The 13,088-nt window shown below is 40.5% G+C and overlaps 1 protein-coding gene across 1 annotated transcript; it reads right to left on the bottom strand.

Annotated features, from left to right (window-relative positions):
• Nucleotides 1-5,844: 5,844 nt before the first annotated feature.
• stc1 (stanniocalcin 1) lies at nucleotides 5,845-12,973 on the bottom strand. The gene is made up of 4 exons (XM_079690492.1): nucleotides 12,684-12,973; nucleotides 10,762-10,904; nucleotides 10,438-10,649; nucleotides 5,845-9,813 (listed from the first exon to the last, which is right to left on the bottom strand). The coding sequence occupies exons 1-4, from the start codon at nucleotides 12,862-12,864 to the stop codon at nucleotides 9,513-9,515; spliced, it is 837 nt and encodes a 278-aa protein (XP_079546618.1). The 5' UTR covers nucleotides 12,865-12,973; the 3' UTR covers nucleotides 5,845-9,512.
• Between the last annotated feature and the right edge of the window lie 115 nt (nucleotides 12,974-13,088).

Genomic DNA, 13,088 nt, shown 5'->3' on the forward strand with positions numbered 1-13,088 from the left:
CCATGGGATTCTTGTAGGGCCAATATTTTGGATTTGCTAATCTGCTGGCCTCTGCCTCATTTGGTTTGGACCCCTCCATGTTAGTCTATAAACTCTTTTTTCCTAATAACAAAACATTGAATGTAAAATGGTGTTGTTAAAAATACATGAACAGAAATAGGAACACATGTGTAGTTCCTTGGTAGTCTGATGGTTATAGAGCATGCCACCACTCCTAACTAAATCAACGCCCCTGGTTTTGTGAACAAACTCAAATTATTAAGAGGTATTTTGATTTGGTGGATTCCTTGACCTTTATCTCTCAGTAAGATGAACGTTTATTACGAATGACGGTTTTTAAAAGACCTTAAAACTTAATGCAATGCTTAGGTTCTTAACAGTGCTATTCTGTGATACAAAGTAAACCTTGGCTTCTACTGTCTTACAGAGAAACCTGAACTTCAAAAGTTTAGGGGGGGGGAAACACTCCCACACACACACTCAGAAGTCAGCTGTGAATTGTTTGACACCTTGGGGATTAGGGTGTCCAGTTTGATGGGTAAATTACTTAATCACTGCAGCAGCTTTTTCTGAAGGCTCGGAGCAATGCTTTCTCTCAGTTTGTTTGACTCTTGTTTCTAAAAATCAAAGCCTTTCCTATTGATTCAACCATGTGTCCCCTCACTGTAACGTAAGAAGCTCGCTAAGTACAGTTTACCACAAAATACCCCTAATTCATCATACAGGAAAATGGGAGGCTGATAGCGGCTGAAAGACGAGATAGAGTTTTCTTAAACTGAGTGAAACTGATCCCTGTCTTCCTACAGCCAATATGTAACTAAAGACACTCATCAACATTTGATTTGACATTGACATTTCAGTTTAAGTGTAGACTCATTCACTAGTACTGATGTATGGGAGCGTGTCCTTATATTAGTGTAAAGTATGCATTATGATTGAGAGACTGGAACTGAACGATGCTAGCTCAATCAAACCTACAGGTTTATTCCAAACTTTCCTCCAAATGTGGATGAAGTGAACTGAAGTATAGACAATAGACATGTCACGAAAACCTGAATTTGATTGAGGCCTATTTATATTTGAATTTCTAGTTTGAAACTGAAAACCAGTACACCTCTTTATCGTTGTTAACCAAAAGACAATAAAAAGAGATGTGATCTTCTTGTCCAGTGTAATCTCGTTTTGATTTGGAGTCACATATTAAAGCTTATTTCAGATGGGCTGCTTTGTAGTGAGATACCTCAAAGAATAATGGACTGATCCATTGCCACAGATGGATTCTGCGAGAATAAGGACAACGCGTGTTGATTTAATTTAAGATAACCATTTAAATTTGACATGACAGACCGCAGCGTAATTATGAGAGTGTTAGCTAAAGTGTATTGCTTGTAAATGTGTCCATTCTTGGGAATGACAAATGCTTAGCTTTAGCCAGTTCCTTTATGAAGAAAGGAAATGTTATAACCCGTTAACATCCACTAGATGTCTCTGCCACACTGTGTTAAGTCCACGTGCCTCAAGAAAAGGATGAATGTATCTACACTTAATGATCGATAAGTGACATAATACCATGCTATGTTCTCTAACCGTCCTGCTGATTGCTGTTGAAGAAACACTTAATGTTGGACTGAACATTTGCAACACATTGTCTCTTCACTGGGAGCTAAGATGTACGTATATAGGCTACATTTATCTCATTGTGTCAATCGTTTTTTGGATTGAGACTTGAAGTAAGCTAGAAATCTTTCTCTAGTAGATCCTACATGTTAGTTTTTCACAGCCTCTTTTTGTAATCTAATTCCCCTAAGTCTCAGCATTTCCTCCATGTCTTACAGAAAGGCTAAGACTTACTGTAAGAAAAGCCATACATTACCTCTGCTTAAAACTATAACAATATTGTTTAGAAAGGGGCTTCATCATTCGTGACTCTCTTTCAATGCACCTTCAGTTTGAGATCTGTTCAATAGTTAAGTCCTTTAAGAGAAAGCAGCATTAGAAAAGCGTCCAAGAGCATTTCAACTGCACCAGAGAAGGAACTGAAGGTGATGCTCAATTGTGTCCCTCATTTTAATTGGCTTAGGCTGATTCAAGATGCACAAATAGCACAGCGCCTTGCAAATGTAGAAAGAAATGGATGATGACAAAGGCAGTGAGCCTATCACTTGGCTGCTATAATACACACTGTACATAAGTGTTTAGTTTAATATATTCAGCATTTCCAGAACAAAAAACGTATTGCATTTGATTCCAAGACAAATCTAGAGAGGCTTTGGAAATGGAAAAATGCTCCGTTTCATCTCTTTCCCCTGCCACTCCAGCGCTTTCTTCAATAACATTTGATCTAATTTTCTTTCCCGTCCTTGGGTATTTCCCCACAGAAATGAAGGGATAGTGATTGCTGGGTAAGATTGGAGTGGATCTAATCTTCCACTGCTCTCAGTCATACTCCATTTCACTGCACATCTAATTTGTCACACTGCTGATGAATATGCCACAAGTTTCATGGGAAAGAGAGAAGGACATAATGAATATAAAACACACTGGGAGAGGGGAGAGGCAATTGTCGTACCGCGCTAACCACAATGCATTGTTCATTTGTCCTACCAAATTGCTGACGGTATGCATGCACTATATTGCTTTCCGCCCTCCAAATATATCAAGAGGTTAAAACAATGACAAACAAAGGTCGGATTGTTGCTGTCTTATAGGCGGACGCTACACGGTCATATGCAATCATTGGGTCATCCTGTTTGTCAAAGGTATGCATACAACACCCCCCTCAATGCTGTGCTCCCCACTATAGAAATGCTTGAAGAGAGGCATGCTTGTACTGCTCATATGGAGCCACATTTTGAGGCAGCTGTATTTTACAGAGATACATTTGCAGAAGGTTTTTTAAATCCATTATTGCAAAGCAGAATGTACCATAGGGTTGTATCTCATGCCTCAATTGAAGCACTGTTTCATCACAAGCTTTAAAAAGACATTAACATCGAATAAAAAAAACCCAAGCAGATGGTATGAATTGCATCTGCATAATTATATTCTAATTTCATCATTACTCATTATTACTGGTTGTGATTGCCAGGGCGTTGAGACACTTGGCAGCGGTCCAAGTAGCATGCAACAAAGTGAATAGACAGGGTCAAAAATCTGTTCAAATGTTTCCTGGCAACCAGATTTCTCTGTGTTCAAGGCAGCAATTTGAAAACAGTAAAAAGTTGCCCACTACAGAAATGCAGCTACGTAACTCAGCAAATAAGAGTGAGAGACAGATTTGGAAAACTGATTGTATGAATACATTCGAAAGCGTTTGGTTCTGTCCATCATGCTTGTGCTAAATGCATTGAAGGGCTGAGAGTGAATTTCTCTTTAAAAAAGGGAGATGATAGAATCTGTGAGCAGAGCTGCTGCATCACCTATCCATGAGACTGGAGAGCGGCTGATGAGAAAGCCCTTCAGGACTCTTCTCTAAATAGGCATGAAATGATATCTCCCTCTGACTGAGATTAGCGTCCATGGAGCCTCTTGCGCTCTGCCCCCTCTTTTCCTCAGGCTCTCCAACCCAACGGAGCGCTTTGCAGTTTCAGCTCGTTTGTGTTCAAGTTTTAAAAAGTTCATTTCCATCAGGAGGTGCTCTCTGTGTCCTTCATCTTTCTTTGTGTGCAGGGTTCTTCACATGTTCTGATGGGATCTGGTAAACCATTTCAATGAAATGTGGAAATAATAATATTCAAGGTATATGATACGTTGTACAAAACTTGATTGATAACTAACGGATACGTGATTTTTCATTTTTTTCTAAAGAAAGATATACATAACATATCTGTAGGGAAAGCAAAATCACAAAAATAGTCATGCTAAAGGAAGTCTCTTTACTGTCAAATCTATTATTTTACCCTTGGGTATTCAATTTGGACCATATGGGGAAAAACACTGAGAGTTATGTGTATTTAAAAAAAAAAAGGTTGTTCATAGTGGTGAAACCACAGATTTATCACCAACACTACCCTTCAGCTCTTTGGCATCTTATAGCTTCTTGCTTATTGTTTTTTTAACTGTTTTTGGCTCACCCTCATCATGCTACCTAGACTGTGAAAGTTAGGGGCCACCTGGTCAATATAATGGAACATTTAACAGCTAAAACCACAGATACTTAAACTCAGGAGTTGGAGGAGACCAAAAACAGAGCTACAACGACGAGAAATTCCAAATGTAATTCTATGTTTTAGTTTTAAGGAAGACCCAATCATGAGGCACTGTCACAGAGGTAGGTCCATGCTAGAATATTCTTGTAATGATGGATGGAGATGGGTTGAAGGGATGACTGTGGACCAGTTAGGCGGTGTGGCAGTGATGTCGAAGAGAGTAGATTGGCAGGCAGAAAAACTGGTAGCCAGGCCAACAACGATCCTAGAGCAAAGGATAGCATAGCACAGCTACCACACTGGCAACAAGAGTTGGAAATTAGATGGGCTTGATTTGCAGGAGAGGCGATGAGCTGATCAGGGAGGCTGTGGCTCAGCGGTTAGTGTGCTGGACTTCGAATCAGGGGATAGCAAGTTCAAGTCCCACTGCAGTCAGCATGTCGTGGTGTCCCTGGGAAAGAGACTTCACCCCAAATTGCTCCTGTGGGGATTGTCCACACTACTGAATAAGTTGCTTTGGAAGCGTCCAACAAATGTAATGTAATCACAGGCAGATGTGCAGCAATACGGGAGACACACACATACTAAAATATTGGCAAAAAGGGGACAAGTAAGACACAGCAGGAGTAAAAAACAATTTGGGAAACACAAGGAAAAGACATGCTAATGTTGCTCTGTGTTTGTTGGATGTATATTAATCATCCGTAAGCTAATACTTTCCCACATGAAGTTAAAAGATGATGATCTTTCTGTTTGGTAACCATAGCTTGTTTCCGCTGCCCCTAAGTCATTGGAAATCAGTAATTGCAAGTTTAAAATGTCAGTCCACTATGAACGTTTTGCAGCCTTAGTACTCACCTGAAAGCTGTCCTTTGCAGCAGCCCCTTTTTATATTTATTAAAAAAGCTTTTATGAACCCCACCCCGACACAGCATACACCGGTAAGCTCAAAAAGGCTGAGTTATTATTGTCACTCAATCCCTGCTCTACTCAGCTGGCTATATATTGGTATAGACACAAGAATAGAGCTTAGACACCAAATATGATCAATATGATATGATATTGTACATATTCAGCAATCAAACCTTGGATCAGAAGTTGCTCTTGGGGGCTTTTGTCTCGAATAAAGATTTGGGGTCGACTTCGAAAGTGTGCTTTTAACATGTTACGACATTGTTGACATTTGAGTTTTGTAAAAGATGTGGGACTTAAAAGGACATGAATGCAGCTCTTTGAAAACTAGTGCAGTGTTGATGGCAACCTGAAGACTGAGCCTGTTTCTATGTATCATGTTACTGAGGACATTAGAAAAGCTAATAGCTCTGGATATTATCATGGTGTTCTGGGTGACACATTTATTGTATATTTTGCGGTCTGGTTAAAGGGGGGGAGTTGGAAGGGAATATGCAATCCATAAAATCCTGCAGAAGTGTTTTTAGAATGTCTGGGCCATACCACGTTTTACACTTTCACAAATAATTGGGAGCTTGTGGTCGTTTGGTACTTCTGTTTTTATGTGTTTTGTGGTTTTGGGGGAGACTGGTGAACACTTTATCATACATGTTTGCTGTTCCCTGTGAACCAGTTAGATCATGAATGCATCTCTCAGCTCACCTAATGTAGAGGTCTTATGGACTTATTGAAAATGCTAGGTTGTGATGCAAATGGATCCAAATGAGTGAAACACGAGCAGAGAAACTTATTTCATACCATATGCCAGATATGATAAATATTTTATTTCTGATCAGCAAAAGACACACAATTGATGCATTTGTATCTTTCATGACTTTTCAGTACAGAGGAAAAACCCAAACATATACACAGTATGGGTATATATGTATATGGGTATATTTTAAAGTGCAAGTGATTCACAAGGGTCAATCATGCGTTACATAGCATCTGTATCAAGAACTTCAGTAACATCCTTAAATCCTGTATATGCTTTTTAATCTGATAGTAAAATAACTGTCACTTATATATATATATATATATATATATGAATACAAAATAAACTTTACTAGTCACTGAAGCTTTGTGATTTAGTTTTAGCACGACATTTATCTATTTCAAGTCTTGAGAGGAAAGAGTACCATGACGTGTTAGAAGCGAAGGAGACTCTCGTCTCTAGTGTTGACAGGAAAACAGTTTCACAAAACTCACCATGGGTCGAACTGAATAATGCTCCAATACCACCTTAAGCACCCTTTGCTTGAATTTAAATCTAAAAACGCAACTAATACACTTTTCTCTCTTTTTGTTTTTCCTAACAGCCTTCACGGGTCACCTAACCCGGGCATGTCCTCGTCGAAACAGACATTCAGTATACAGGTACATTCTCTGAAATTACCATTACATTTAACCTGGTGAGGAAACAGTCAATTTGCCCTTGCCAAACATACTCGACACAAAGTTCATAAAAAAAAAAAAAAATGAAGACACGGATAGACAATCAAATGCTCGAATGTAAGTGTGGACTGATGCTGAGCTCACTGTGTGTTGACAAACCAGAGCGGGCATCTGGACAGACTCAGACAGAGAAACAGTTTAGCAGCAGCTGTTGGGTTTCGGATTTACCCATGGACAACAAAGATACAGACATATGTATCAATAGTACATGAAGAAGCCCTGGCCCTTCAGGATGCAAAATATAACGGATTTTCATACACTGGGAAAATAAAACATGTCTCAACGGCACATGTGCTGAATGTTTCAATGCCCTTTATAGTGGTTAAGATGCGAAGTGCATATTTAACATAACATATTAAGCTTGGATATACAACAGTGTGACTCTTAACCTCCCAAGTGAATCCTTCAGAACTGCGCTCCTTTTACACCGAATGACACAAAATAAATGCTCATATTCACGGAACAAAAAAAGAAACCCAACTTTACAAAAAACACAGAAACAGAAAGTAATATAGAGGAGCAATGCCTTCACACTGTGAGTGCAGCATGAACGCACACACGCTGATGCTTTATTCAGACAGCATGAGCTTGCACTGAAGGAAATAAAGGTCCATTTCTGTGTTGCTGTGAATTGTATGTGAGATTATTGCATAGTTTGGAGTTCTTAACATAGCTTTTACTTTGACACTGACATCTCTGTTTCTGGTCTGCGCTGCATTCTTATTGTCAAGGACAATGTAGGAATTATTTTCTGAAATAAAATCTTTATTACATCATTTTGTTATACAACTATTTTCAAGGTTTTAAACTTTGAAGACTGGGCGTTTTCAGAGTGAACTAAACCCAACCCTGGTTTTCGCATACATCTCTACATTGCATTTTCAATGTGCACGAACATTTGCAATTTGCTGCCAAGCAAAAACTAACATTAACCATTGAACGTTTTAATGACATTGTGGCTCAAAAACCCCCATCTTTCCACCAGGTACAGATAAAACAAACACCAGCATAAAGTGACTGTGGCTCTGATCTGATCTACTGATTCGGAGTGATTGTCTCAGTCTCTGAATGCCATGCAGTATTATCTGAGAAAATATCCAGCTTTCATGTGATGTTTTTGAGACTTGGATAGATTCTACCACTAACATAAGCTTCTTGTTTCTGTGATTTGAACCGATAACCCTAACCACAAACATGTGATAATCAAAAGTGGACTTAGGACATTTTTTTTTTAATGTTAGCTTTGCCTACTTAGTTCTTCATATTTGATGTTGTGTTGTTAGAAACCAAGGGTCCAGGGGCTTTAAAAGCTTCTTGACCAAGAGCTAAAGTAGATACAGACACCACGGTACAGTATGTATTCCTATCATGCATGCAACTATTTCTCTTGCATCTTTCCCATATCTGTCTCTACTCTATAATAACAGAACATACACATTAAAACAATTAAATACAAAAATAAATAATAACAGGAAAGGAATGCGAAGAGAAGCACCGCAAACTAGGGCGTAACAATCAAAAGACTTAATGCTGGTGTTTGTTTTACTGTGATTCTACCTGGTTACTCCTCCATAGCAGCTGCAATGGCGACCTTTTTTTTTTTTAAACCAGAAAATGTGTCAAAATGAAGCTATGGTTTTGTTGTGGTCCCTTATAACACCCATTAAGTAGATCCCCTGACTGACTTGAATGACCAACATTGTTCCCCTATGGCCAGCACGGAGTCATGACACGGGTCCCATTCATTCACCAGAGTGTCAGCTCACTTCTCTTTTTGGCATAGAGCTCATGTTCAAATAGGAGCCATGACTGAACTGCTTTTTTATTTTTAAATCTGTAAACTAAGTAAAACTAAAATAATGCAATTAAATAATATAGTAGGAAAATAAATATCATCCAACAAGGCTTTTTTTTGTTTTAAATATACACTCTTAATCTTGACACTGGAAGTCAGTGTGTATGTCAGGGTATTCACCTCAGAGAATCATCAGTCTAAGAAGATGGCTGCTCTCTCATCGGTGAAGGCATGGATCATGGACACAGATTCCTTTTAAACATGGTCCCATATATATCTCAACAGTCCTATGCATTACAAGTGGATACTAGATATACACAATGGATTTTGTTTGGACAGTTAGACTTGGCCACGACCTGGACATGTGCAGGATGATGATTTGAAACACATGGTTGCATCCGCCATCAGAAAAAAAACTATAAGATACTATTTTGGCTTGTCATGAATAGCATTCAGGGCAGTTAGAAGTTTTTTGGTCAGTTTAAGGTCATCATTAAAACCTCTACAAACCTCACTCCGTATGAACATGCTCTTTTAGAGGGCTAGCTATGGCTGTCTCAGATAACTTACAGTACATTTTGACTGTTATGTTAGTCAGAAAATAGACATGAAACTAATTTCCAAATCTCAATCTCACAATTTGACCGGCCTCACTGCTGAAATATTTAGATACATCTACCAATAACTCCCCATTCCTATAAATGAACAACTAATAATCCAACTACAGATCTCTATTCATGAATAAATGTCGGGATTTTTGTCTTTTTAAAATATGGACTTGTGCACTAGAGGTGTGAACCACTATGGCTGTACTTTTCTTATCTTTTTTTTTTTGTTGGCTTTGCATCAAAAGACTTGTTAAGGGTTCATCTCTGTTGGAGGAGGTGAAGAGGACCATGTCGCACAGAAGCAACAGCCACATGTTCAACACTAAACTGTGAGCGGACTCGATGGAAGGGGGATTTCTCTCAAGCCTAAAGTGTAGGATATACAATATAACAACAATCAAACTCTGATATCAACTCTATGGGCGCTCCGGCATTCCCTAGAGGTGCACGTTTCTGTGACTTCCAGTCCAAGCGGAGGAATGGACTCTAACACCCCTAGGGAATAGAGGAGCTTTCATGAAGTTTTGAGGAGTGTGTGGAATTTCTGAATCTGAGTTAGGAGTTGTCACTGGCAGAGCGTTTTTTGCCAAAATGACTGGCAGAGTCTCTGTTTCGCAGATTAGGCTGGATCTTGTACATATGGGGACCCATGGACCAGCGCCAGCTCCCACGGCTCTCCACTCCAGTTGGGATGGCGGCAGCTGCAGCCACAGCAGTAGATGGGCAGGGCTTGTTCTGCAGCAGCTGAATAAGCATGGTCATCTCTGGGCCCAGCCGCGACACCATGCTGGTCCTAACGCGCTCCACTGTGTCCTCATCACAGTCCATCAGGCTCTGTAGCAGCTTACCATAAAACCTACGGAAAACAAAAACATCCCAGATTGTGAGGATCGAAAAGAACAAATAAGAACAGCATGGCTCTTTAGTTAATTTCGTCTCGTTCTACCTGCTTACAGTTATGACTTTGTATTTCCACACATGCTCTATAGTCTGATGTCATCCGTACAATATGGGAGTGACCTTCCCTTCTCCAGTCACTACTAAGCCTTGTGCTATCCCTTTTGTATCCACTCCCAAACTGCAATCCCACATGTAACAATAGGAACAAAAAACACTCGATACTCCTGTTTCATTTCTTTCTTTGTATGAAAGAATGTATGAAGCTGATGGTAACCAAAACATGGAAATCAATACAAATGTGGCCATTTGTTATGCTGCACAAACGAGGAGGACATTTGGTATTTTCAACAAGACAATCATGTATACTTGTGATTCAAAAATATGTCTCATTCACTTCAAACTAGCTACACTGACAGTCTGATTACTGGAGAAATAAACTATTGCTTTAAAATCGACTCTGTGGTCAAAGAGCCTGTTGAACATCATCAGCTTCAAACTCTGACATGCCGATTGACATACAATGTGTCCTCATAACCTTAATCAAGCCGTGTTTGGTTTATATATTAGAGGAAGGGCTCACCTATTGGGGAAGTGACTTGGTAGCTGTGCCACTTCTCCAATAGCGTCTGGATTCGATCGGGCAACAGTGCAGATATCCAGCTTGCTGTAGCACTCCTCCTGGACTTCGGAGATCATTCTTTGGAAGGTGGAGCAGCGGCGGATGGTGGGGAATGCCTTCGATGTGATGCCATTGGCAATGCACTTAAGGCTCTCCTTCACAAAAGCTTTACCCTGTAAAAACACAGCAGCGCTTTACACATTCTTGCCCTGACAGTTACACCCATGTATTCCTATGCACACCGGTAGAAATAGAAGTCATTGTGAGATGAATTAGAGTGTGTACCTGAGTGTCAAATTTAGCAGCACTGTATAGGAAGGACTTGCAGATGTCATGCATGCCATCTGTGTCACAAGTTGAGTTTTCCAGGCAGGCGAAGGCTCCGCAGCCAACTTGGAGGGCACTGTTGAGACAGCGTGCCACATCTGCTGTGGGCACAGAGAATGAAGCATCAGCAGGGGAGCCAGCAGTGGGTGCACTGGGAATAACTGCACACTCTCTGAGCTCATTACACAAGGGTTGCCAGGGTTTCAGCTAAAATATGTGGCGGACAAAGGAGAAATGTCATACTTTGGTGATTCACAAAAGACATACAGTCACTCGGGGCAAATAGTGACTTGACTGGAGACTTGGACACCTTACAACGCAGAGAGTTTCAGACACTATTTGGCACTAAAACGCTTTTCTCTTGGCAAGGACATATATTCCACTGTTTGGTTCTATTCAGCAGAGCTTGGATGAACTGCACCAGAAATACCAAAGACTTTACTGAAAATTGTTGGCGTGCCTGTAGATTCACACAAACATACACTTGTACCACTGGCTCGCACACACACACACACACACACACACACACACACACACACACACACACACACACACACACACACACACACACACACGCACGCACGCACGCACGCACACACACACACACACACACACACACACACACGCACACTTCCACCAGACTCTGTCTTCAAGCTGAATTTGAGGACTCTGCCTTTAAACCACTTTAACATGTTTGACTAATAACCAAGCACAGTCCTATTAAATATCCAGAATGTATCCAATAAACATCTACCACATTAAAAACATGCTGCCATATTCATTTCAGTAGCCTCGCAATAACCGGAATAGTTATTAGGCTGATTAACCCACAAGTAACCCTGATCCCCATCTTTGTAAAAACCAATGAAACAGCTACCCTGCAACATCACTCAGTCATTATCCAACAACTAATCTCGGCCATAAGGAACACATTCTTAAATCCATGCAACCGACATGAAATGTTACACCAGTAATGGGCTATACACATAATCTGTAAATCAGTGTGTCCAGTTAGTTGGCTTTCCTTATTCCTCATCCAAGAATCCACTGAGATTGCAAGCAGCCTGACTCAAATCCCTCGTAATAACCATTAAGAAATGTCACCGCGGAGACTAAGCCTACTTGGCAGACTTTGAATCTGGGGCCCCATGTTGACCTGCATAGTCAGATAAAGTCTGCCTGCCATCAGGGACCAGAGATTTCTCTCAATATACAGAGAATGAGCTGCGAATCTTATGATGATGAAGCAATTCCTGCAGAAGGGAATCAGCATCCCTGTCACCCACTGGGTTGTACCTTTTGTGCTAAAAAAAGAAGTCATGTTTTAAAAAGCCATGCAGAGTCATGCTTGATTATGATTATTCCAAGGGATTATGACTCATGCCATTATTGTATTTGATTGAACCATGTGGACTAAAAGGGTTGTATTTAATTGTCAAAAAGGCACAGCCCTAGTGACAAACAATGTTAAAAACACACTATTGTTCTGACTTGAAGGCTGTACATGAAGGCTACATGGGAAGCTTTATGTTTTATGCACTGAAAAATCCCTATAATGCTTAATAGTAAGACCTATGCAGCAAATGAGAAGGAGACTACCAGCATGACACAGCCTGCTCTCAGGTGTCAGCTCCAAGCTCCATGCTCATCTGTTGCCTGCAGGACACCGGCGAAAATCACAGCGTTAATCCCGCAGCCTTCTCCATGAATCAACGCACTCGTTTAGACAGAAAAGGCTGCATAGGCCAAAAATAAATGATGAAAAAAACAATCTCCACATAGTAAGCGAGCAAAGGTAAGCCTGTGCATTGTGGAAACGGTGTGTAAAAAAGCAAGCAGTGCACTCTGAGATATGCAGATGGAGGCAGCGTGTTACTTACAAGGGCTATTGGAGGAAAAGCGTGCTCTCCTGGGCGAATAAGACTCGTTTTGATCCAGTTCATATGCAGATGCGTTCAGCACCATCAGGAGAAAAAGTCCGGTCCTCAAAGGCATCGTCCTCTCAACACAGATAATACAACTAAATGTAAAGAGACGCCTCCTGCTCTGTGTGTAAATCATAAGAATAGCGCTCCAAAAAGCTTCTGCAGCACTGAAAACACACTAAACGAAGGCTATCACAAGTAAGCTGCCAGCAATGTCTTTACACTGGACTCCTCACTATGCTTTTGACTTGCATGACAGATAGCACCGATGTCAAGTCTGCATGGGTTTATATGGGAGCGCTGAACATTACGAGGGCTGCGTTTGGACCAATCAGGACGCAGGATTCAAGACCGTGGTCG

Source organism: Notothenia rossii, assembly GCF_949606895.1.
Source record: "Notothenia rossii genome assembly, chromosome: 6".
Classification (NCBI taxonomy): domain Eukaryota; kingdom Metazoa; phylum Chordata; class Actinopteri; order Perciformes; family Nototheniidae; genus Notothenia; species Notothenia rossii.